Here is a 26,537-nt window from a genome sequence, read left to right as displayed (position 1 = left end):
AGCAGAGAAAAGCACAGCTCATCTCCACACTGATGTTGCCAGGACAGAGAAATGTCTGTATTAAAACCCACCTGACTGATCCAAACTGAACCACTTCCCCCACCAGCTCCCTGCTCTCAAGGAAAGTAGATGGGCTTTGCCATGTGCCCCGAAGGACAATGGATTTGTGACATGATATGTTCCCAAGCCCAGCCCTTTACTGGCTCCTCCCTCTTACACTGGGAGCAGATAGCTCAAGCAGCTCAGCTTATGAGAACTTCTGCAGAATCACTGGGAAAGAGGCAGATCCTAACCATTCAGAGCTTTTCAGGGCAACACCTAACCCCATGAATTGGGAACCGAAAGTGCCAGCAGGCTATATGGCACAATGCAATATGTCCCCTATGGGAAACCCCACGAAGAGGGCAGGCAGCTGCATTCTGCACCAGCTGAAGCTGCTGAGTGTTCCGTCAGGTGCAGCCGCATACAGAGTGGCACTGTTGTAACTCAGTCAGGAGTCCCTACCCCAAAGAAAAAGCTGCCAATTGCAGATGGATAGAAACATTTGCAAACGCCTTGCAGGATGAATGAAAAACAATTTTGAAATACAAAATTAGATTTTTTATTTAAATCAGATTTTTTAAATTTAACTTAAATACAGGAAACCTATTTCAAATCAAATTTAAAATTGACAACCTACGTTAAGGCTTAAACATCTTATAGTCTATTACAATCATTTAAATTAAACACAAAATACTACTAAAGAGCACATGCCGGTATTTCTTGCCAAGTTTAAAAAAAATGTCCAACCCTTGAGTTGGTGGTGTACCTGGAATCAGAGTTTGGTGCAGCGCTAGACCAGAAGAGGCTTCTGCTGTCAAAAGCTGAAGGTCCAAATAGAATATTTTCTTCATTTCAGTTTATTCAATTCATTCACTTCAATGATTAATTCATACAAAGGTAAGAAAACAGTTGGGAGTTGAAAAAGCAGAAAAGCTTGTTTTCCTGTTCCAGTCTATGAATAAAAATAGGCGTCAGAGGGTGAGATCTACTAGTTCTAAAATCTTGAAGAACACATCGTGACCAGAAATAATGAGTTGAATTCACTAACTACAGATAATACTTCCTATGTTTAATAAATCAGTCTTAAATGCAAAGCATTTTTGTTAAACATTTTTCCTTCCATAGCTAGCATATTTAAGATAATTTTATTTAATTAAAAAAATTAAAACGTTGTGTTTGGGCATTTTAATTGAATTCCAATTTCCATCCAAATACAGCTTGACACAAACCACAAGGAAAAAAAAAGAATCAGCCAGTAAATAAGAAATGCATCATTTACTGTTTTCTAACATAATAAAAAATGTAAAAATGAAGAATCTGAATAAATGTATATTAAGCTATATAATTGTTTAAATAAATGTGTATAGATATAGCATAGCCTCCTGATTAACAAAAAGCACCAAATTTAGTGTACAGGCTATATTTATTTTTGATACTGTCTCGCATGACTTTCTCATATACAAGCTAGTGAAATACAATCTAGATGGATCTACTATAAGGTGGGTGCATAACTGGTTGGAAAACCGTTCCCAGAGAGTAATCATCAGTGGTTCACAGTCATGCTGGAAGGGCATAATGAGTGGGGTCCTGCAGCGATCAGTTCTGGGTCCGGTTCTATTCAATATCTTCATCAATGATTTAGCTAATGGCATAGAGAGTACACGTATAAAGTTTGTGGACGATACCATGCTGGGAGGGGTTGCAAGTGCTTTGGAAGATAGGATTAGAATTCAAAATGATCTGGACAAACTGGAGGAATGGTCTGAAGTAAATAAGATGGAATTCAGTAAGGACAAATGCGAAGTACTTCACTTAGGAAGGAACAATCAGTTGCACACATACAAAATGGGAAATGACTGCCTAGGAAGGAGTACTACGGAAAGGGATCTGGGGGTCATAGTGGACCACAAGCTAAATATGAGTCAACAGTGTAACACTGTTGCAAAAAAAGCTAACCTTATTCTGGGATGTATTAGCAGAAGTGTTGTAAGCAAGACACGAGAAGTAATTCTTCCGCTCTACTCTGCGCTGATTAGGTCTCAACTGGAGTATTGTGTCCAGTTCTGGGTGCCACATTTCAGGAAAGATGTGGACAAAGTGGAGAAAGTCCAGAGAAGAGCGACAAAAATTATTAAAGGTCTAGAAAACATGACCTATGAGGGAAGATTGAAAAAATTGGGTTTGTTTAGTCTGGAAAAGAGAAGACTGAGAGGGGACATGATAACAGTTTTCAAGTACATAAAAGGTTGTTACAAGGAGGAGGGAGAAAAATTGTTCTTCTTAACCTCTGAGGATAGGACAAGAAGCAATGGGCTTAAATTGCAGCAAGGGATGTTTAGATTGGACATTAGGAAAAACTTCCTAACTGTCAGGGTGGTTAAGCACTGTAATAAATTGCCTAGGGTAGTTGTGGAATCTCCATCATTGGGGATTTTTAAGAGGAGGTTGGACAAACACCTGTCAGGGATGGTCTAGATAATACGTAGTCCTGCCATGAGTGCAGGGGACTGGAGTAGATGACCTCTCGAGGTCCCTTCCAGTCCTATGATTCTATGATTTGCAAATCAACATGTTTCACTGGTTACCAATCAGTGAGAATCAACCTTTCTTTAGTAAAATAACTAAAAAGTGCAAATGCAAAACACAATTAAAATTGATGATTTAAATCAAGGCTGCCTGATTGTTGATTTAAATTATGATTAAAAACAGTGATTTAAGTCACTTTGACTTAACTCAGTCCACCCTGATACAATGTGGATTAGTGCCTCTGAGTATTTTAGAGAATTAAAAATCAAGATACTGAATCTCACTTTGCTAGGTGTTGGAGTATTGTCTAACGCCTGGATAAATCAGAGGAAAGATGTTGCAACGCTCTCCATACCCTTGAAAGGGGTAGGAAGGCTGGGTGGGAGGGAGTTCTGAAACTGCCCATTTGTCAGGTTCTAAGTAGACTCCTCTAATATCCTTAATGGTCTTCCCTTGCCCGCTCCCACTGCCACTATAGCTCATACAAAGACAGATCCTGGTGTAGTCTCAGAAAATAGGAATGAAATAAAACTAGATCATAATGCAACAGGTAACTCAGCCACAGTGGACTATGGCTACACTAGGCTTGTCCCCCCACATCTGCAATTTCTCCAGCAGTACGAACAAGGTCACTTGTGTAGGTCAACTACTGGCATTTTTACCATCACACAGCCTAACTCTACACAGAGCTGGCTTAGATGAAACATTTGTTAAAATGCTGGCAGACACCCCTCCCCCCCCCATCTACTATAGCGCTTCCACCGTTGCTTTGACTGGTGGAGCCGCACCAGTGGAAATTTTAAAGAAAAAAGCTAGTGCAGAGAAAGGTGTGTAAGATTTACCTTAGAAGGGATTTATATCTGGAGCACTCAACCTTAAGAAACTGCTGAGACAGCCATTTTCTCAGGTGTATAAACATCCCAAGCTGTAAGTGCCAGGCTTGCAAGAATTTCCCCCCCCCAAAGCTTAAGAATAAATGCAAATGTTTTAAAATAATTATGGATGAATCATTCTGAAAACTTTCTACACTTCACCTTCAGTTACTGACACCAACTGTGCAGCTGTTACTAAATTACCCGTGCCCACCTACATACACACTGTGGAGAGGACACCCTCAAAGCTGTAACTAGGTAAGTACTTCAGGCAGCAGGAAGCCCAGTTTCTGAGCTACAGATTGTGTATGTAAAATTCACTGTGGTGTATAAGAGTGTGAGCACAGTGGTTAGCACAGTAGAGTTTATTATTATGGAAAAAGAACAGAGGTCACAACTAAATTTCCATTACAAGCCCAATTTTGGTCTCTGCACTGAAATCTACAAAAAAAGAATAGTGGCATTAAAATTGGTAGGTTAGGTCAGGTCAGGGGACAAGGTAGAATTGTTCGGAGAAATGAAGTCTACCAGGCCCTGGGAGGCTGCTACTGAAAACTGCACCCTGATGAAGTTGGCACTAAGGCCCATCTCCAAGCATTTGAGAGAATTAAACAGTTTCTTTAACTGTCGAGTGCAGTCAATCTGTAACAAGCAGAGAATTTTCTCGATTTCCCCAAAAATGGTACAGTCATTGAGGCCTTTCCAGAATGTAGCATAGTCAGGATCATCTGAAATGCTCCAAGTCTTTGCAGGACACTGGAACCTGTCACAGTTGGTCCTCTATTGCCAGAAGCGGATTAGACTAGCAATGGACACGGTCACTAGTTCTGGGAACCACAGCCTCCATTGCCAGTCCAAGGCTACAAGGAAGAAGATTCATGGAGATTGGGCAATCTTCTGCAATACTGTCTAGCATGGGCCAGGGAGGAAGGATGATATACACTGGCCCAAAATTCCAAGAGAATGCAAATGCATCTGTTATTCTTGATCTGGGCTCCTTGAACCTGCTGGAGGATTTTGTTTCTCCTGGAAACCTGCCTGTATCTTGGGCCATGCTATACTCAGCTGCATCCTGCTCATCCAGTCTTTTATACACTTCCGCTTTCTTCTCACCGGAATAGCCAACAGGCTGAGAGATTTCACTCTGTCCAAGAAATGAGTAGCTGTATTTCCCTTGGTCATATCTTGGTTCCCACACCCCCTTGCCCTGTAGCAATGTCTGACTGCACTCTTGCAGGGGTGTTCTTATTTTGTTGTGAAAGTGCAATAGTACAAATCTGAGGACTTTGGTATCCATTCTGTTTATGGATCACTTTCTCTCTGCCAGAGACCACCTGACTTGCCTTAGTGGACACCCCAACGCTGTAAGCCAAAATCTAGGATAAACACTTTCCATTTTCAATGGCTCAGGGGATACCTCCATCCCCAGGTTTCCGGTGATCAGACACCATCACACTTTTCTTGAGAAAACTAGTCATTTGCAACCGTTTCTGATTCTGCTTTCGACTGCGCTAACAGAAACAGTTGCAACCGTCTTGTGAAACCTGGGGATAAAGAACAACTTCAAGGCTTGGTGCCACTGAGCACAGGACTTGAAGACAGCTGCAAACAACGCACTTCTTGCGGTGTGACAAAGCTTGCATCCAGTGTCACAGCTTGATCAGTTTCTCGTAAGTAAGAGATTCATGCCCTTCCCTGGTGTTGAACCTTACTTCCAGGATTAGTGGATCTTGGGAAGGCTGCTCCTTCATCCTCTTTATTATCCCTCCATGTGATTCAAAGATGTTGCAGATTTCCATGACTGACAGGTTGATTTGCCTATTCCAATCTGGCTCTGATGAGTCAGTCATTCAAGAACAGGTGGGCACATCTCTTCATATACTCAGCTGCAAGCAAAAGCAAGAGTCCTCATGGCTGCAGCCAACCCTAGGGATAGTACCTAATACTAACCTGTTAGCCCACTATAGCAAACAGGTACCTCTGATGGGAGTGGAGGCTGGGTATGCAGAAGCATGAGGAATCCTGGGGTCCCCAAGATCACTGAAATTGGCCTTAATTCAGCAACAGACTGATTGACTTCAAGGGCTCCACATTGAAACTTGGGATGCTAAAAGAGGCATTGACTCTTTTCAGATGCAGTCCTCATTTTGTCACTGGGATGGCAACAGACTGAATTCCTTAGCCCCTCTGCTGCTCCAGGACCAGTATGACGACTATAACCCAAAGTACATGGCTCAGTGTTTCCTGTACGCCTTCCTGTTTAGCCACCTTGCAGCAGGGTGACTGAAGATGAAAGTCACATCTTTTCCAAGGACACAAGGCTCTGTAGCGGTTAAACCTTCCTTTTCTGTTATACTGATCTGGGGTCATTGGAGTAGGCAGTAGGACTTCACTCTTCTGAATGTGCTGTTAAACTGTGTGCCTCTGGCTCATCCCATAGTAGACCCAGATTCTTTGGAATTGTTAGAACTTTTCTAGCATCTCCACAAGTAGGAGCCTGCCCAGAAAGGTAGAGTAGATCATTTGACTTTAGGGCATATATATGCTCCATCACTTATTTCTTCAGCCACAGGACCCTCCTGGCTAAGATCAACAAGGTAATACAGCATGAGCTATTTTTGATCACACTGAATATGACCTTCCAGATGAAAGGGCATGCCTAACCAAGCAGCCAGAGCACCCTGCTTGTCCTCACATTCCTGGGGACTCCAGAATCTCTGAAACGATCTTACTGCCACTCTGGATGCATAGGCACCCTAAACAGACATTTACAGGGAAAAGCCGGAAGATTCTAACAGTATCTTCAGGGACCCTGCAATTTCTCTCTCCAAAGGCTCCTTCAGGGCTGCTCCCCTCTGACAGGATTGACATTGTTCTAGCAACCATGGAGATGGGAATAACACCTCTTGGGTTCCCTAGCAAAACCTCTGCATTTGCAGGTCAGGCAGGGTGGGTGATGCAAAGCCTTGACTGTCTTGAGGGGAATGAATCCCTGTTTGAAATGCACGACGTATTATATACCTTTTTCTCTGTGGGAGGGTGACCAAGCAACAGTTGCAACAGCTCATATGAGGAAAGCAGCAAGCCTGAGCTCTTGCTCTGCTGGCATTTCTACCTCCAGGTCAGGGGTAGGCAACCTATGGCACGCGTGCCAAAGGCGACACACGAGCTGATTTTCAGTGGCACTCACACTGCCCGGGTCCTGGCCACCGGTCCGGGGAGCTCTGCATTTTAATTTAATTTTAAATGAAGCTTCTTAAACATTTTAAAAACCTTATTTACTTTACATACCACAATAGTTTAGTTATATATTATAGACTTATAGAAAGAGACCTTCTAAAAACGTTAACATGTATGACTGGCACACAAAACTTTAAATTAGAGTGAATAAATGAAGACTCGGCACATCACTTCTGAAAGGTTGCTGACCCCTGGTCTAGGTCATCTAAGTTGAGAGGTGGAAGAATCCTCCTTTTTTCAATACACACAACTCACCTGTCTCCTGGGACTGCCAGTCTAGGATGTCCCTTCCTTGGGCGAATTCTCCTCTTCCCACACTGCTTTCCCCTCTTCTGATGCCTGATCCCAACAGCTGGGATGGGGAACATTGCCCTTTCACTGTGTGTGTGCTGGTCAGGGGGTTGTTTCCCCTTCTGCTTCTCCCTGAGGGCTTGGAAAAGAGTCCAGGAGCTCCGCTAGGTTGGGGTTGGGCTGCCCCGAGGGTCCAAGCAGGGGGCTTGTGACTGAACGAGGTTGAGAAGGGAGCTTGAGATGTCCCTCCAACTCTGTCCTCTTCTAGGAGACACCTCTTTCCCAGACCATATGAGCAAGGAGCCCGCATAAAGATGACCATATAACAACTGGGGGCAGGGGAGACACTTTACACCTACCCTGAGCTTCCTTTCTGCACCCTGGGAATTGCTACTTCCATGCACATTGGACCCTGCCTGTCTCCTGTGCTTCCCCGGGGGGTCTATTTGTGAGCAAATGCATAGCTGCTTGGCTACCACCTCTCAAAGGGGTGATCTGTGGGTGATCTGGTGCAGGGATAACTGTTGGAGTTGCAGTGTTCCTCCCCTTCCAAGCCTGGGCTGTAGTGCTGCAAGTGGGAGTCTCCTGCACACAGAAACCATGGAGGGCTACAGCCACTCTGCTAGGGAAGAGGGCAGCAGTTTGCTGGCACCAGGGCCAGTTCCCAAGCAGATTCCACATGCCTTGCTCTCCCTCCCCACTCTAGGGCATGCGCAGGAGCCATTCTTTTGATTCCCTCTATGGCCTAACTATTGGCCTAAGGGCAGGGCAGGGCTGTGCCTGCATCTGCTCTCTTCCTCCTATTCCCTGAGCAGGAGGCATTGTGGGGCCTGTGACCTGGGAGGGTATAGCCGAGCCAGAGGGTAGTTGGAAACTCTGCAGCACATACCTCTTGGGTGCTATGCTGAAGGTTCTATCCATTGGGGGCTCTCTGCTGGTCCATCGCCCCTAGGTGTGGGGATTCTTCAGAGTCCAAACCTACACATACAATTCTGGCAGAAGGGTCTGAAAGGGGTGGGGGTGGGTGTGCACACATGCAAATATATTTTGCTACTTGATTCCCTAACTCTGATTTGAATACTGGCCTTCTTTCCCCCTTTGTGTGTGTGGGGTGGTGGGATGGGGTGGAGGGGTAGTTATGCCTAGAGGAATCAGAACATGTTTATGGCCTGGTCTTTCTTGCACTGCTCTGGCACAGTGCTGTCTGTGAGGGGGAGCAGGGGAACCAGGCACTGAGGATTACCCCCTGTGCCACACTCCATGAAGGTGGGCAGGGGAAGCAGTGCTGATTTCATTTATTCCCTCTTCCAGAGTTCGTCCCTATAACCTTGTTTCAGAATAGGGAGCACAATTGGGTTCAGAGACTGCTCTGAAAATATGTCCAGTGGCTAGCCATCTCCCTGGCCTCAAAGATTCTGGCTTATTTGTCTCTCCTCCCACACATCAGCCCTTCTGGGTCTCAAGCCTGGGTTCCCAGAAGCTCTACCCCCTCTGCTGCAGGGGATCCACATGGGCCAGGTGGGCCCATGTTTCCCCTGGAGTTCTCAGCCTGGTATATAAGTAGGGATCCTCAAGGGAAGGGAGGGGGAGGGAGGGAGCTTGCTATACAAGCGGCAATAGGGGGAGGGAGCTGGGCTGGAGGCACCTTTCTGCACTGGTATTGGCAGCATCCAGAGCCCATGGGGAAGTGGAGAAGCAAGGGGAGGAGGTAACTGCTCTTCTGGCTTCATTCCTCTCATAGAAAAGGGGTGAGGGAGGCTTTCCCAGTACCCGACTGCCTAGGGGAGAGGGGCTGAAGCAACCCCACCTGTCTTGGGCTGTGAGGGAAACTGCACTCTGCCCACAGGGCCAGCCAAGCTCCCCAGCGAGAAACTTGATAAGGGGGCAACAGGAGAGAGACTCTTTCTTCGGCCTCTGGCTTTTCTTGGCTTAACTCACTCCCTCAAGCTTCCGGGGCACCAGCCACTGCAAACACTTCAGAAGGGGAAGCAGAGCTGAGGGGACAATCACTCCAAAAATCAAAATGCAGACCTGGGACATGGCTGGGAATTAGACAGAGACAGGACTGAGCCCAATTGTTCTTCTGAACATTTGAAGTGAAGTTTGGAGATTCCCCTCTGAAAAGCTCTGCAGCAGGGAGGGACAGCAAAGAAAACTGGGATCTTCAGGGGACAGGGCATTCCCCAGCTGCCAGAGACTGCCAGGCTGAAGTACCCATTGGAACAGTTCTGTGGACCTTACCACAAAGAATGATTCTTCCTAGCCTTGAAATCTTAGCTATTCACATGGGAAGAGGACCCAACAATGGAAACTGAGCGAGGCAGACTGCCTTTGCAACACATAGGGGTGTAAGGACAGTCCTAGTTGGAAGGAAATCTAACTTTGATTCCTGGTTCAGCCACAAACTTCCTGGGTGACCATGGGCAAGTCAATTAGTCCCTCTCTGCCTCAGTTCTCCACTTGTAAAGTGTGGTGATATTTCTGAGGAGAACACCCATCAATGGTTGTGAGGTGTCAGCGATGAAAGCCCAGTAAGTACCTAAGATAGCAAAACCCAATCTCCACATCTCTGTTTTTTGGATTTCTACCAGGGTCCTGTCTCTGGAACCTGCTTAGGGGGATTCATATGTTGCTACTGCAACAGGTGGAAAAGCAGCTCCCTCCCCAACTCTCCAGCTCCAAATAAATGACTTGCTCATCATGATATATGAAGTCTATGGTAAAGCGCTGGACAGAGCCCAGTCCTCCTGGGCCCCAAGCCATTGCCGAACCATACAACATCTTTGTCTTTATCTTTCTTCCAGCACTTGCACATGATGGAATTTAAATAAAGTGACTATCATAAAAGAGGCGATTATTGCCTGGAGCAATTCAGCTTTGGCAGGTTCATTTCAAAAGACTAAGTGGATGAGGTTTGATCTTCTGCCATATCAGAGACCTAGGTTTTATCCCCAGCTCTGCTATAAGTGACCTTGTGAAACTTCTCTGTTATCTTGTCTGTAAAATTGCAGGGAAGGATAGTTGCCTCCCTCTAGGATAGGGATATAAGGCTTTGGTCAATAATAAGAGCTTATGAATTGCACAAATATTAACAGCAGCTGTAAGAGGAGAAATCAAGCAGCAACATCACATTAGAAGGCGAAAACATCAATAAAGTAGAAAAGTTCATCTACCCAGACAGCACCAGAGTAGTCAATGGAGACCTCAAGAAAGAAGTCACATCAAGGATAGGAACGGCATCCACAGCATTCACTAAACTCAACAAGATATGGAAATGACAGGTATTCAGCACCAGAAAAAAACCAAGAATCTCAGTGCTAACATATGGGTATGATAACGGGAGATATGCCGAAGTGTTCGACAGAAAACTAGACATATTCAAAAATAAGCGCCTATGAGAGATCCTGGGTGTTGGATGGAAAGACTTAATCACCAATGAAGAGATCAGAGAAATCACCATCCAACTGCTTGTCTCCACTAGAAACAGAAGGAAGCGCTGGTCATATTTGGGGCATGTACTCCAGATACCCACATACAGACTCCCACATGGAGTCATCAAATGGAAACCAACTGGTGTGAAGAAACATGGGAGACCAAGAGAAAATTCAAGAAGAACTCTTTGTAGGTAGGGCAGAACAGTTGATCTCAACACCATGGAGCAGATTGAAGCAGGAGCGGATGACAGAGAGGAACAAAAGATTAATTTCCACCCTTTACACCAACATTGACATGGGGAGGATGTAAAATGGAAGACGAGACAACTTGACTGCATGTCTTCTCTCAGGCCTTTACACCTCCCAGTATAAAGGATATTTTTTGGGTGGGAAGGGTCCTCTCCCTTTGCTCTCTTTCCTCTGTGCTTCCCAGCCATATGTCTGCACATAGCGCTGGTGTTCCATACATTGCTCACAGAAACCCAGTGCACCACTCCGTAGATCCAGAAACAAAGTCTAATAGCTTTTGAATTATTGTGTTTTGAGGCCTAACAGGTTTCAGCTGAGCAGTTCAATGATCAAAATTTTCTGAGATACTGCCTATAGTTCCAAAGACTCCCAATCTCTGCAACAAAAAGTATTAAGAAAGCAGGTATTCTAAAGAAAGAGTTACGTCTCGGGAACCCCTTAACCAAATGACCCTAAATTTGCACCACAAACTCTACTCTGGGCTCTGCACTTATATCAAGTCAATTTGACTACATACGTGTATTTTAAAGAACTTTGCAAATTCAACTTTACACAGAAACCTTTGCAGCCTTAACTACTAATTGCCTCATAATAGAGAAAGACTTGGGACAACATGGTAAGTAATAATACTGAGTTATGACATATTGCTTTATGCAGAAGATGACCTGCCTACCAATGGTAACATCTTACAGAACTTCTGAGTGACTACTTACCGGAAAATGGACCATGGTAAGTTTCATACGGGCAGAAAGATGAATGAGGAGACAGATTTATCTCAGAACGTAATTGTAACCTTGTTGAAACATACAGATTTGGCAAAGGGAGGTTCATAAATGTCCATGGGGTTTCACTGTAGAACTGAAGAGACCCTTGCTTTGCAGTGAATAAAGAAAGACTCAAGAATGATAAATAATATAGGACCTCAATTAAGAGAACGTTTTTTCCTATTGCAGTTGAGAGAGATCAAGATTCTCATATGTCTAGCCGGACAAGGAGAAAATTCTGCTTAGAGCAGGAAGTGAGGCAGTTTATCCTCATGAACATAAAAGCATGTTTTAAAATAACATTATACGTGTCTTTTTAACATTTTTGGTTTTTAGGCATCTAACAAACAATTAAGTCTAAGGGGGTTAACAGACCCTTTAAATGATGGAATTTACTGTTCTTTATTTCAAAAGATTCACTTCACCAATTTTTGGCAACTGTAGGTTTGTCATATTAATGCTAGGATAGCAATAGAAATGTGACCGTTAAATTACTTATTACTACTGGGGATATGATTTTTGAAGTCATAACATATAAATATTGCATTTTTAGAACAAAAATTGCTTTTTTGGTCAACAAATTGTCACTAAAATAGCTATATATTGTTGGGGGCTTGGTTCAACAGCAGGGGTACCTATTTTGTAGATTCCCAGGCTACAGAACTGCATGTTCATGCTAGGTAGACAGTAATTAGTTAATTACTGGCATTAGGCTTGATGACGTTGGACTTGTTTAATAGCCTATACAGACAATAGTGTAGCTGCTCCTCCAAACATGGGTTAACTGCCAAATTACCACCATTAAAATAAACTGGAAAAGTTATGACAGTCCATTGTCACTGAAGAGTTTCATAATAAGCCACTGACTGTAACTACCCCCAACCAACAGCAGAGAAATACTTGCACACAGAGAACACACTTTATACTGTCCATCAGGGCAGGGGAAAAACTAAATTGCTGTTTTAGTTTGCAGTATAGTTAGTATGTCTGCACTCGCCAAATAAGTGCCAAATTCTTTCAGAGAGATGTTCCGAATTACACATACAACCAATTTGGCTTTTTAATCATTTCAATTTCTGTGACTAAAACCCTTACAGCTGAACAAAAGAAAAAAAAAATCTCTCCATACTGAAAAATTATGCCTAGCTTCACAGACCATACCAAATTGTATGGGTTCTTGCTTTGTCGTCTTCACATATTCCATTTAGAACACATAATTAACCTCAGTTTCTATCTAATTTCAAATCTTTCCACATACAGAAACCAACTAATCCAGTGCACTCAGTGGCAGATTGCAAATTAAATCATTACTACAGCTCCCACCTGTATCTTAAAAAAACATGGGGTTCCTTCTTTTCAATGACTAACTGTAATTTCTTAAAAGATTTAAGGATGAACTTGATAATCCAGAGATTATATTTCTATAAACTAATTCAGGTGCCAGTGCCTCTGTTAAGAGTCTTCTTAAAATGTCACTTTTCTGCACTAAATGAATGGCCACTTTTCAAACCAGAATTTTTTTCCCCCACTAAATATTTAGGAGTTGTTGTTTTTTTTAAATAAAATGTACAGCAATTGCTTGATACAAATGAATCACCCACATTTTACCTCTCTTAGCTATGGTGATCTACATAAACTGCAATCAAAACAGCAACAAGGAAAAAGTTTTGGGGGTATTTAGCCCAAAGTTTATCTATCTGTATCTGCCCTGAAGATGTCAAAACATGAGCAATGGCCTCTAGTCACTGCCATGCCATTTATTTATGCATTCATTTGTAGTGGCGGAGACATATATAATATAATAAAATCCAAACAAATTAGAATTGTCCAAAATTGTCTCCACCCATCCCCACTGAAATCACTGTCCTCTAAGAGGTGGATCTCCACTGACTTTGGTGGTGCTGTGTGAGAGCAGAGCCATTGCAGGAAGGAGACTTAAGACTCTCCCAACAACCTATTCAACCTATGAATTACGTCTTTGCAGCACAACTTGATAGTTAATACATCCACACTCCGACCGACCAATTAAGAAAGCGAGTTACAGATGCAGTAACTGCACGAATGTCCTGCATTCTGAAATTACACAGGGAAAATTAGCCCCCTATAGCCACAACAAAGAACATCTCCAAACAGATAAACCGAAGTTAAGGTTGAACTGCAAGGCACGTAAATGTACCATATGGCCCACTTATTGGGTATATTCAGCACAGATTTCTGGGATTGGATCAATTTTCATTTAGCTTTTCAGTACCCATCTTTTTTGGAAATTGCACAGAATTCAAAATTACTCCAACTATGTTTCCCAAATGCCGGACTATGGGACTTGTGTCAACAGAATTGTGGGAAAGCTGAGGTGGACATATCACTAGAAATGTACACCTTTTAGAAATGTGCATGAAGCTAGGTATCAAATCAGGCAAAGCTTCTCCATGAAAGGTAAGACATCCTTTAACAAGGAGTTTACTGTATCAATGTATTGCCAATTTATGAGTTTCAGTGTGTGACAACAAGCCCAGGGATACTAGAAATGGAGAAGCTAGTCTAAAACCTCTTTGGAAGACTAAGACACCATTTAATTCTATTTAAAATACTTGTTTTTAAAAAATGTAAGTTTTGTGATCTGAATAAGATTCAATTCAATCCTTGCAAGGAAAGGTACACATTCAGGGAAGGGGGGAGGGAGATAACATTGTCATTGCTTATCAAAACACATGGCCAGAGGTTTGCTGTCTCTCTCTCTAAAAAGAAACCCAAATATCAATCCACACCCAAACACAACAACAGATGAACTATTTCTTCAATTCAATTGATAAATAAGAGCTTGTCTACACATAAACACTGCTCAGGTTTACATAACATCAATTTTTAACTCAAAGCCGAGCAAAACCTTGTAACAACACACTTTAAATTGTTGATATAAGTGTGTCCATGCAGGCGCTCACATCAGTTTAACTACATCAATTTAAAAATGGGTTTTAGTTAAACCAGTAAAAACAAGGAGTCCGGTGGCACCTTAAAGACTAACAGATTTATTTGGGCATAAGCTTTTGTGGGTAAAAAACCCACTTCTTCAGATGCATGGAATGAAAATTACAGATGCAGGCATTATTATACTGACACATGAAGAGAAGGGAGTTATCTTACAAGTGGAGAACCAGTGTTGGCAGGGTAGACTAACACGGCTACCCCCTGATAGTTAAACCAGTGCAACTTGATTGTACCAAAGGGCCTCTCAACTGGAAGGAGATACTCTTCTAGCCAGGTGTATATGGCACAAGTCTTTCTTGAGCACAGCTCCTATCTGATTTTTTAAACCCAGCCATTGATCTAGTCAGATCCCCAAGTTATGCCTTCAGCTTAACAATGGTGGTTGAATGCTCCCAATTCTAGAGACAGACATAATCGCCACCTTCACTTCCAGTTGTTTCTCCTTACCTACCAGCATCACCCCCCTCTTGTTCAATGGAGCCTCAGCCAGCTCCATGCCCCAATCGCCACCACATGCTGGAGCAACTGAGATAAACACTAAGCTGGTTGTCATCAGCAGATTGAAAGCATTGCTGCCCAAGTCTCCTAATTAATCTCCCTACTGATCCCACATATATACTGAATATGAAGGATGATAAATTAGTATCCTATGCTAGCCCGTGAGAGTGCCCTTGGAGTTGACAAGCAATTACCCAGTACAACCCTTTGGGGCCTTTCAGCTATCAGATAACAAAACAAGGTAACGCCATACACTCCTGCTAGAGACTGCAGACGAATCAGCAATGCCTCATGATCACCAGTATGGAGAGCAGCTGGTATATCTGCTAACAATCAGGGGTCACTGCTGATATGTTAATCGCTAAGAGAACATCAACCAAACAACAAGAGCTGTACCAAACCCAGATCTGTACCCAGACTGACAAGGGTCAAGATAATCAAAGACAACTAGATGCTACGAGGACCAATGTGCCACAACCTTCTCAAAACCTTACTCCAAAAGAGAAGACACCACACTGGACTATGGCTGCCTAGACTGTCTATGTCAATGTCAAAAGATGATTTTTTGAAGAAAGGAAGCATGCTAGCCTCCATGCTTTCCCTAACAGAGACACTGACTATCTCCAGCAATAACAGATTGCACTGGCCTTCACCAGCCGGGAAGGACTTGATTCTGACGCACAGGTTGTGGCCTATTATTGGCTACAAGTCAAGGTTGTGATTTTCCTCAAATCAAACAAAACATTTTTTTCCCTGGGAAAAAAACCATTAAGATTTTACAAAAAACATCACAAAACAGAGGGCTCCAAGTGATTCTCTTTCAAAGCATATTATTTTCCCCAAGTAAAAGAAGGAACATCTTGTCCAAGAAAAAGCTTGTACTTCTGTAAATAAAACAAACTAGCTCCCCTAGTGAGGTCTAACGCTTTTTTGTATCTGCCCTTACATACAGGTATACCTTTAGTAACTATTTGCTCTTTCAGTAACCAGACTATTATGAAGTTTTAGCCAGACCAACCCAAACATACTAAAACATGTTCAGTTAATGCTGAGCTGGCTACACCACAATGCAGGTTATAAAAATGGACAAAATTCTGAATTAAACTGTCCTAGGTTTTTACTTCCACAATTTCCCCCCACTTCAGTGCAATGAACCGTGACACAAACTCCTTCGCCAACAGAGGTTGAGGTAGAAATTTGGGTCTCAAAATGTAAACGCTAACAGAGAAGAAACATCAAGATCACCTTCCACTAGCCACGCTTCAGCTTCTTCTTCTTGATATGCACTCAACTTATGACATTTTTATTTGGGATCAGTTATGTTGCCTAAGCAATGGAAAGATTCCACTGAATTATTTTTCAGTGTTCTCTCTGTGTAGCTGCAGTTCTTCACTGTTGGTTAAATCAAGTCAGATTTCCACTAAAACTGCAAGAGAAGTGTCAGAGTAAATTGTCATGGCCTTCTGAAACCTCTTTCAATTGTTTCTGTAAGTCTCATACCTCTCAGTAGAGTACCATGTTATGAAAAAATGGGCTGCATTTTGATCAGAGTCCATCTCATGCTTAGTGAAAATTTCAACACTGATAATATTTGAATACAAATATACAGAATCTTCTAGAAAAGAGTCCTTGGGGAATCATGGCATCTATCCTCCTTTTTCAACAAACCAACCAACTCTGAAGTTAATGGTGATTGAAAGCATTTTTGACCTTGCATAAAGTGCTTTAAAAAAAAAAATATATATATATATATATATATATATATATATGGAGGTATACCTATCTCCTAGAACTGGAAGGGACCCCGAAGGGTCATCAAGTCCAGCCCCCTGCCTTCACTAGCAGGACCAAGTACTGATTTTTGCCCCAGATCCTTAAGTGGCCCCCTCAAGGATTGAACTCAGAACCCTGGGTTCAGCAGCCCAATGCTCAAACCACTGAGCTATCCCTCCCCCAATCGTGTTGTTTATTTCACAATGCGGTTTAAGTAATAAGCTTTGTACCCATAAATCAGAAGTTTAGGATCTTTAAATCCAAGCAGTTCTCATTTTTTAAACTTTTATTTTTATTGTCTGAGCAAATGGCTGTCATACTTCCTCTACGTTCCTGGATGGCATCTTCACCAATTTTACATAATCTGTGGTTTTCTTTTGAGACATCAAATCAAATTTTCCTAGTATGGATTCTTGAAACCATTATTTCTTATGATTAACCAGCCATTTTTTCATTAATTTAAGTGCTGATTTTTGGGTTTTTATTTAAGAAGTATATATTTTTCGCTTTAGAACTTACATTTGAGATTATGACAAACTATGTTAAAGCCTACATTTACTATAATCTACTAAAATCATTTAAATTAATGTAAACAAATAATATTCAAGCAGTAGGTTTGCTGCCAAAGTCTCAAAAAAAGTCAAACTATAGAACTGGTGGGAGTCACTGGCTAAGCACCTGGAACCAGAGTTGGCTGAAGTGCTAAGCCAGCTTTTGACAGCAGTAGCCTCCTCTTGTGCAGGTGCAGAGAGTATTTTCTTCATTTCAGCTTATTCAACTCATTCAATTCAATAACTAACTCATATAAAGTTGAAAAAAACAATTGAGAGTTGAGAAAAAGCAGGGAAGTTTATTTTTCTCTTCCAATTTAGGACTAAAAATAAAGTGTGGAAAGAAGAGATCTACTAGTTCTAAAATCTTTAAGGACATGGGGTCCAGAAACAATCAGTTCATTTCACTAACTACAGATATTAAACAAAAAAAGTAACTCAGTTTTATAAGCAGAACATGCTTTGATAACCGTATAAAAGAAAAGTATCTAGCACATTTAAGGTCATTTTTATTAAAAAAAAAAAAATTAATGCTGGTTTTGTGCATTTTAATTGAATTCTAAATTTCCATCCAAATGCAGCTTGAAACATGTGAGAAGTAAAAATGAAAAGTCTGAATAAATGAATGTTATGCTATATTATTGTTTAAATAGTGTGTATAGATAATATATTCTCCTAGTTAGTAAAAAGTAGTGCCAAATTATACGAAAGAAAATCAACTTTAAAAATTAGGAAAATAAAGTACAAATGCAAAACAAGATTAAAATTGATTATTTTAATCAAGCCACCCTGCAGCACGATATAGCGAAGATTCCAAGATGAATGCTTCAGTTATTCCTTTAAGCCAGTGGTCCCCAACGCGGTGCCCACGGGCACCATGGCGCCCGCCGGGGCATTTATGTGCACCCACCTAGTGCCCAGCAGGGGAGAGAAGCCGCAGCCCCGCGCCTGACGGGAACAGAGAACTCAGGCTGTGGGCGCAGTGTTCTCTGTTCCCGGCAGGCGCAAAGCCCGCCTAGTGCCCAGCAGGGGAGGGAAGCTGCGGCCCTGCGCCTGCCGGGGACAGAGAACTCCGGGGGTGCGGGCGCCGGTGTTCTCTTTCCTAGCGGCTTCTCTCCGGCTTCTCTGGATTCATATATTATGTAATATTAAATATGATGTTTTTCGTATTATTTAATGTACAAATACAAAATAAGCCTTGAAAAATTGTTGGCGCCCACCACACTCTTCTGAAAACATGAATGTGCTACTGGCCACAAAAAGGTTGGGGACCACTGCTTTAAGCTGATCATTTTGTGCTACAATTAAGGTAATGTTGTTGGAATGAAGAAGGTTGCAACTTTTTTATCAAGTTAATATCTTTGATTTTCAATTATTGTTATGGTCTAATCACCCATTGATCTTTGCCATTTGTTGGATGTTGAAGGTGAACAGAGACCACTCTGAATTTACCTGGAATTGAATGGCTGCTGGAAGGCCTGGAACAGGGACTTACATTATCACATATCTATTTTAAAGTCTTACTTGCAAGATCACCAAACTTCTTCAAATCATTGTACTACGCTTCCACTTCAATAAGAGTTTTATTCAATGCACATTTGTTCTTGAACAACCTAAAGAAACCAATTTTTCCCCATGTTTTGAGATGAGCACAGATCTTTCCAATTCTACCACTTAACTTCTGACAATGTTTACATTTACTTTTAAAGAGTTAAAGATAAGTACTTCCGTCCATTCAAATCACTTTTCCTATTATTTCCTTCAACTTTGGTTATGCTGAGTCAGATAAATTCACATGCTGAAGTTTGATAATCAGTACACACAATTATCTGTTTTCAGTATTAAATAGCAGCTTTCACATTTACTATAGTTGGAATGAAATACCACCCCCGTAGTGCATTCAACTCTGCGAAGACTGGAAAATAAGATTAGCTAGCCAGCTTCATAAAAAAATTACTTTATGTTATCATACATCGCGCCCACCTTCCACAAGTTTCCGAGTTCTAGCAATTCAAGCCCTCGAGTCAAACTTTCCACTCTAAAATAGCCAATGACAGTTGATTCCACCTTTAACCATGTCCTCCTCCAATCACGAATCACTCCACCTATTTTCCCTCTCTAATGTGTGTCATGTTCATGGAAACATTTCAGAGCGACACAAATTTTCAAAAAATTTAAAAAAACGTAGAAACCAAACACCACTAGATTGTTTTTCCCCAAAATATAGCCAAAACAGTTGTTACACAATGCTGCCCCCTTAATTACTACTGCCAAAACAAAGCCAAGAAAGTGTGTGTAACTTCTAAAACAAAGTTAATTATTCTTTAACAAAACGGTAGCTGGGAGTTTATGATTTAGTAAAGCAAGTATGACCTCACTGTTCAACGGGAGGTTTTGTAACTCCTAGTTTATGGCGTAAGTCAAGGACATTCAGAGCTCCGGATGGGCATCCATAGGTGGGGAGATCTTAGACCAAATAGCTAGTAGAAGAAACCTACACACATAAAAGAAGAATGTGACATATAACCTGGTAACTTTATGACTAGCAATAGAGTTCCAAATCTTTAAAACGTGCAGGTTTTATTAGAATACTTCAAAATAAATCTGCAAGGCAGTTCTGAGGCAAAAGTTTAATTTTTGCTCTTCATATCTCGGAAAAATCCGATCAGTGGATGTCAAAAGAAGGTTAATGAAAGATTTAGTCACGCTCACTACCATGCTAGTGTCAGTTTTGGAAGCTGTGCGTTAATGCACGAGATCTTCTGAGGTTACCTTCTTTGAAGTTCACTGATCCATAACCAATGTCCAATTAATTTGCAGTAGCCTACCTGCAATGACTATTGGCCTTTTCCTTCATATACAAAAACACAGTAGGTAATATGATGACACTTTTTATTTTAAACAATGCTCTCCATACTACACATGAGTGAACACTCACCTTCAGGAATATATCACACTAATAACAGGCTTAATTTAAATGGTTTGAGCAAATATTTATATTTGTTTTATTTTCATGAGATGAGGAATTTAACACTTTCAGCCTCTTATGCTGCAAAGATTTGAATCTGACTCAAAATGCATGTTCACAAGAACAAACAGTTTAAGTTCTAACTGTACAAATTCTTCTTTATTCAATTTCCATGGAAGTCAAGCAATATGCAGAGGTTAGATTTGGGGAAGATTAAACAGATCTATAGATGTAGGAGGTTGAAAGGAAAAAAGCTAATATCAGTGCTCTTTCAATAACAAATTGGAAATTATCTTATATACAAAACCAGAAGAGTTGTGAAAATGTTCAAGACAACCAGAGACCCTGATCTGCACGTGCTTATATACAACAAGAACATACATATGTAAGTAGTCCACTTGGCTTCAAAGGCACTGCCTACATGAGAAAAGCAAGGTGGATTAATTTAAATTGAAGTGATTTTAATCATGATTTAAATCATCAATTTTAATTTTGTTTTGCATTTTTACTTTTCAGTTATTTTCCTAACGAAAAGTTGATTTCTCATTGGTTGGTACCATTAAAACATTATTTTGCAGTGAAATATAGCCTTTTCCCCTAATTTTTTTTTTTATTTTTTGTTAATCAAGAGAATAATATATCTGTACTCATTTAAGTAATTCTATAGCTTAATTTAAAATTTATTCAGATTAATTTTTACATTTTTATTATGTTAGAAAAACAGTGAACGATACTTTTTTATTTAGTAGATAATTAATTGTTATTTGTGTCAATTCTATTTGGATGGAAATTCAAATTCAATTGAAAATATACAAAAACATTTTTAAATGGTTGGGGGTTTTTATAAGTTAAATAAGATTATCTTAAATGGGCTGGATACCTAACAACAAAATGGTTTATCAGAAAGTTTATCAAAATAGTTTTTTAAAACAAACTGATTTATTGAATGTAGGCAGTCTCATTGGTAGTTAGTGAATTGAACTGACTGTTTCTGGTCACCCTGTCCTTCAAGATTTTAGAACTAGTAGATCTCATCCTCTCATTCCTAGTTTTTATTCATAGATTGGAAGGGGAAAACAAGCTTTCCTGCTTTTTCACAACTCCCAACTGGTTTCTTATCTCAGAATGAACTACTCATTGAACTGAACTAGCTGAATAAACTAAAATGAAGAAAATAGTCTCTCTCCATTTGCAGAAGAGGCTACTGCTGTCAAAAGCTGATTTAGCACTTTAACAAACACTGGTCTGTTAGGCAGTAGAGCTTAGCCAGTGACTTTCACCAGTTCAGTGGTTTGACTTTCTTTAAAGCTCGGCAGCAAACACATACTGCTTTATTTTAAAAAACATTAATTTAAATTATTTTAATGGATTATAATGAGTTTAGATGTTAGTATAGGTTGACAATTATACTTTTTTTATTTTTCTTTAAATTGTATTTAATTTTAAAAAATCCAGTTTTAATAAAAAAATCAAATTTTAAAAAATAAATTAAATAATTTTTTTATCCACTGCGGAGAAAAGTACTCAGGCACTTAAGTGTTTTCAGGACCAAGGTCTTAATGTTTAAAAGGCCACTCAAAACAATGGTTAGTACACTGTACCCTTGGAGGACTTTGGCTAGATGACCTGTTCTACAAGGATGGATTGGCAATTAAGATGTCAAATTACTTTTAGCTTATGAGCTTTTTGGGAGGGTAGATCATGTCTACATATATATTTGTACAGACCCTTTGCACAATGGGTCCTCTGGACCTACAGTAATACATATATTGATGTTTTTAAAATTTTTATTCCTATTCAGTAATTCCTGGTATGGAAACGCATCTCACTTAAGTGCCCATTGATGGCAAGAATTTCCAAGAGGCACTTGACAATGAAAAATCTGTACCCGTAGTGACGGACTGTTGGGTACAAAGTTTTACGAAAGATGAATATCCCGGTTTATTTTTTCGGAGATGCACAACCTGTGTTTAATCCCATCTCATATTGCTCTGATCTAGTATGAAAGCCTCTGAACTTTATGAACCTCATTACACAGTGCCACTATTTCATGGTGTTTTAAAACAGTTTTAAAATAAGTATTCAACCAATACGTTCACGGTATTTTCCTTAAATTAGATCTGAGAAGTGCAGAACTGCTAAATACTCTTTTGTTACCATTCTAGAAGCGAGAGAACTGCACCTCAAACAAGTTATTTCCAATCTTAAAAGCTATTTATCACGTAAATAAAAAGATACTTAAATCTTAAAATTTTCTAATCTTCCCTTATAGTAGGTACCCAATTGGTCAGTCAAAATGCACTTCAAGAAATGTTCAAGGTTTTTATTAACTCCACAGGAAAGTCCCAGGATGTGGGATTTTGTTTTTCAGACTCTTGATTAAACCAGCAGGGAGTCACATGAATTCCCCCTTTTTTCAAAGTTTCACATTCAACATTCCCTCCTCAAAATCTGTACAAAAACAAGGATCAAAATGAAAATACTTCAGCATCTGCAATGGGCTGAGGCTTTGCAGAGGGAGGGATGAATTTCCAGCTGCCAGCCTAAAGGGACTGCTGAGTGAGATTAAATCCATAAATACCTTCTCCTAAGGCTGGGGCAGCTTTGATCAGGACACTTTTAGCTGCTTCATTTTATAACCTTCACAAAGTGGCCAAATTTTAGCCTAAGATGTATTTTAAAAAGGTGATTTTATTTTAAAGAAATTAGAACACATTCTGGACATGTTACTGCACCTGGAGAACTCCCTGCTAAATTAAATATTTGGCATTTTAACTGAACTTACAAATCTGTGTTAGCTAGAAGGGCGAGGGAGGAGTGACAGGAAAGAGTAACTTATTTATGAAAAACAATTATTTGGATGAAAGGAAAAGCCTTAAAGGGAAAATAAATAGCTAAATTTGGCAACTCCTACTTTTGGATGGCACTGGTAGAATCCACTGACAGGAAGCCTTTAAGACCAAATCAAAAATCACTTCCAGGGATTGCTATGCACCCCATTTGGTACAGAGGAATATGATGGCTACCATCGCTCAAGTGACAAAGAACTTGTAGTCACAGCCACCAGTCACATTGAGTATTCCCTTCCATATTTACACAGCAAAGTCCTATTATGAGTAAGGCCCTACCAATTTCACGGTCATAGGATTTTAAAAATTGACGATTTCATGATTTCAGATACATAAATCTGAAATTTCACAGTGTTGTAATTGTAGGGGTCCTGACCCAAAAAGGAACTATGGAGGGGGTTGCAAGGTTATTGTAGGAGGGTTGCGGTACTGCTACCCTTACTTCTGTGCTGCTGCTGACGGCAGCGGTGCCTTCAGAGCTGAGCAGCCGGAAAGCGACGGCTGCTGGCTGGGAGCCCAGTTCTGAAGGCAGCAGCAGCGCAGAAGTAAGGGTGGCATGGTATGGTATTGCCGCTGCTGCCTTCAGAGCTGGGCCCTTGGTCATCAGCCGCCACTCTCCAGCCACCCAGCTCTGAAAGCAGCAGTGCAGAAGTCAGGATGGCATGGTATGGTATTGCATTGCCACCCTGACTTCGCCACTGGTGCTGGTAGGGCGCTGCCTTCAAAGCTGGGCGCCCAGCCAAAAGCCACTGCTCTCCGGCTGCCCAGCTCTGAAGGCAGTGCAGAAATAAGGGTGGCAATACTGCGCCCCCCCTAAAATAACCTTGCAACCCCCCTACAACTTCCTTTTGGGTCAGGACCCCCAATTTGAGAAACGCTGGTCTCCCCCATGAAATCTGTATAGTATCGGGTAAAAGCATATAAAAGACCAGATTTCACAGAGGGAGACCAGATTTCACCATCCATGATTTATTTTTTATGGCCATGAATTTGGTAGGGCCCTAATTATGAGTATATAAATCTACAATCCAACCACTAAATACTGACATTTCTCCCCTACAGGCCAAATGCGAACCTGGAAATGCAGCTCATTTGAATCATCCTTCAGCGCACATGAGAGGACCACCCATGGCCATGATTGATGCATTAGCCCTCCATCTTTCACCAGCCCTAGCTTCAAATCACACTCTCCATCAGCTCCTTAAGATGAGAAACACAGTTCAGGTGTGATTAATAGAAATCATAGAGATAAACTGACAAGCGCAGTTCTCAGTTTCCACAGATATTTCAGACTGACTCTCCTCAAAAAAAAAAAAAAAAGCTTGCATTCCAAACAAAATTTCCAAATGAAAAAGTAGCGTTCATTCCCAAAACTGACACTTACGCAGTCCCACATGCATCCCCAAATTCACAACAGCCCCAAGAAGCCCAAACAGCTTTCATGGAAGTTCTACAGACACAAGACACAAGAAATTTTGTTCTATCAGGCTAATGTACCTGAACTCTCTTCCCTCGCTATATCGCCTGGTTGATGTGGCACGTTGGGTGGCTGTCTCCAAAAGCAGCTTCTGAGTAAGCCTGCTGGATGGGGCTGAATCTCGGCTGGTTTCCTCTTCGATGTCTTGGTCACACTTCCACTCCTCATCCTCATTAAGAGTAGGCAAATATCCAGGCAGTCCTTTTCCTGTCCCAGATCCTGAGCTCTGATCACTATAAATTTTAGGACTTTCCCCACCTGTCCTTGTATATTCCAAATAAATATCTGACTTAAGGAACAAAGGATAGGTATTATCTTCGATCATGCACTGAATCTCAGTTTGGGCCTGGTCAAACATGTCAGGATCAATTTGCAGTTTCATGACACAATCTTTTATGAAGCTTTTTGTGGCTGGTTTGATTTGCCGGGATACTATCCCATTATTGTCCAGAATGTATTTTTTGTAAATAGCTTTAGCCAATTTGAGCCTCTTTTCCTCATTGGAGACACAGAGCTCTAGCTTCCTGAAGCCACTGCAGGCAAACCAGAAGTCCAGCAAATCTGCACAGTCCTCCTGCTTCAGGAAAGTCCTGAACAGATTTATCCCATCTTGATCATCCAACAAGGAGTGCAACGACTCAGCCCATTTCAGGTAGGGTGGAGTTGGAGAAGCACTCCCCTCAGGTTCATACCCCAAATCCAGATCAGAGCGCCTCGGTGTTGCTGTAGAAGTCTCATTTTTAATCACGTCACTTTTACCAGAGTAGAAGCCGTGGCTGATTGGCCTTGGATCTGTAGAAACCAGCTCACCCTCCTCACCAGGGACCGGTGGCCTTGGAGCATCTTCGGTGAAGCTTCCCCCAAGATCCAAAGGGAAGCCTTTCCCCTGGATATTCATTTTTATGGTGCCTGCTTGCACAGGAACAATGAGGGAACAGGCTTAGTCTCAAAACACCAGTATCAGTAGTTCCAGAGTGAATGCGTTTGTCCTGCTAAAACAAATGAGAACAACAATAAGAAATATTGCAGATAAAAATTCTAACACACAACTATTTTTTAGAATACTCCAGTATTTCTAAGCTTCCTAATACTGAGGTAGCTAAACAAACTGATGACCAACCCTAGAAGAGGATTTCTTAAATAGGGGATTTACTTGAATTTTTTAATGTGTATATTTGTATACCAGACTTAAGTCATAAAACATACAGTATTTTTACATAGCTAAACACCAGGTAAATTCACGTCTCCATAATAGTTCTGGAATTTCTTTCAGGGCATATGAAAATATTCTGAAAAAACTTCCAATTAGCATTAAAATCAAGAATATAACTTAATCAAGCATGGACAACTTTCAATACAATCAACTATCATTACACATTATGAAATTCCCCTCCAGTCCTGGAGACATTTTGACAGTGTCTTAGCACTTTTAACAGACAAGCATTTTGCGCATTCATTAGGTTAAGTTAACAATATACTTCAGTGAAATTAAAATCATAATGTACAGATAATCATAATATAGTCATGCCCAGAATATTTTGCACTATTCTCAATTACACTCCTGTAATAAATGAGCATAATGTAAAAATTGTGTGTATTGTGTACAGCACTACTAAATATATCATTATACTTCATGAAATGGAGGGTATTTACTGACACTTCATGTAAGCTAACAAACATCATTTGCTGCTGGCCCTGAGAACATTTCTAGTCACCACCTGATGATGAGAAACAATCAAACAATATTTTTTAAAGTAATTTGAATCAACAGGGTGCAGAAGGTATGTGTTTATGGAGGCAGGAGTAGAAGTGTACAACCTCTGGTACCTACTTTTGTAATAAATCAATACAACTTAAATTATTTAAAGACACTAACAAAAGTTTTGTGTTACAAAATAATACTGGTGAACTCAAACACCTGAATGCTGTAAAGCTGCAGCTGTCTTACAAATCACTTCTTTACATGGACTAACTCAATTGCATATGAAAATATGCCAAGGAAAATAATTATGAAA

The 26,537-nt window shown here is 40.9% G+C and overlaps 1 protein-coding gene across 1 annotated transcript in view; it reads right to left on the bottom strand.

The window, feature by feature from the left end:
• Positions 1–25,486, bottom strand: part of AXIN1 (axin 1) — a 173,721-nt gene extending 148,235 nt beyond the window's left edge. Inside the window, exon 1 of the mRNA XM_065412047.1 lies at positions 24,543–25,486. Coding sequence (XP_065268119.1) covers positions 24,543–25,420 — 878 coding nt within the window. The 5' untranslated portion in view covers positions 25,421–25,486. The remainder of the gene's footprint in view (positions 1–24,542) is intronic.
• Positions 25,487–26,537: the final 1,051 nt, after the last annotated feature.

The sequence above is a fragment of the Emys orbicularis genome, chromosome 10, assembly GCF_028017835.1.
Source record: "Emys orbicularis isolate rEmyOrb1 chromosome 10, rEmyOrb1.hap1, whole genome shotgun sequence".
NCBI classification, from domain to species: Eukaryota; Metazoa; Chordata; order Testudines; family Emydidae; genus Emys; species Emys orbicularis.
Note: the sequence above shows the minus strand (reverse complement) of the source record. Positions and strands in the feature narration are given on the sequence as shown.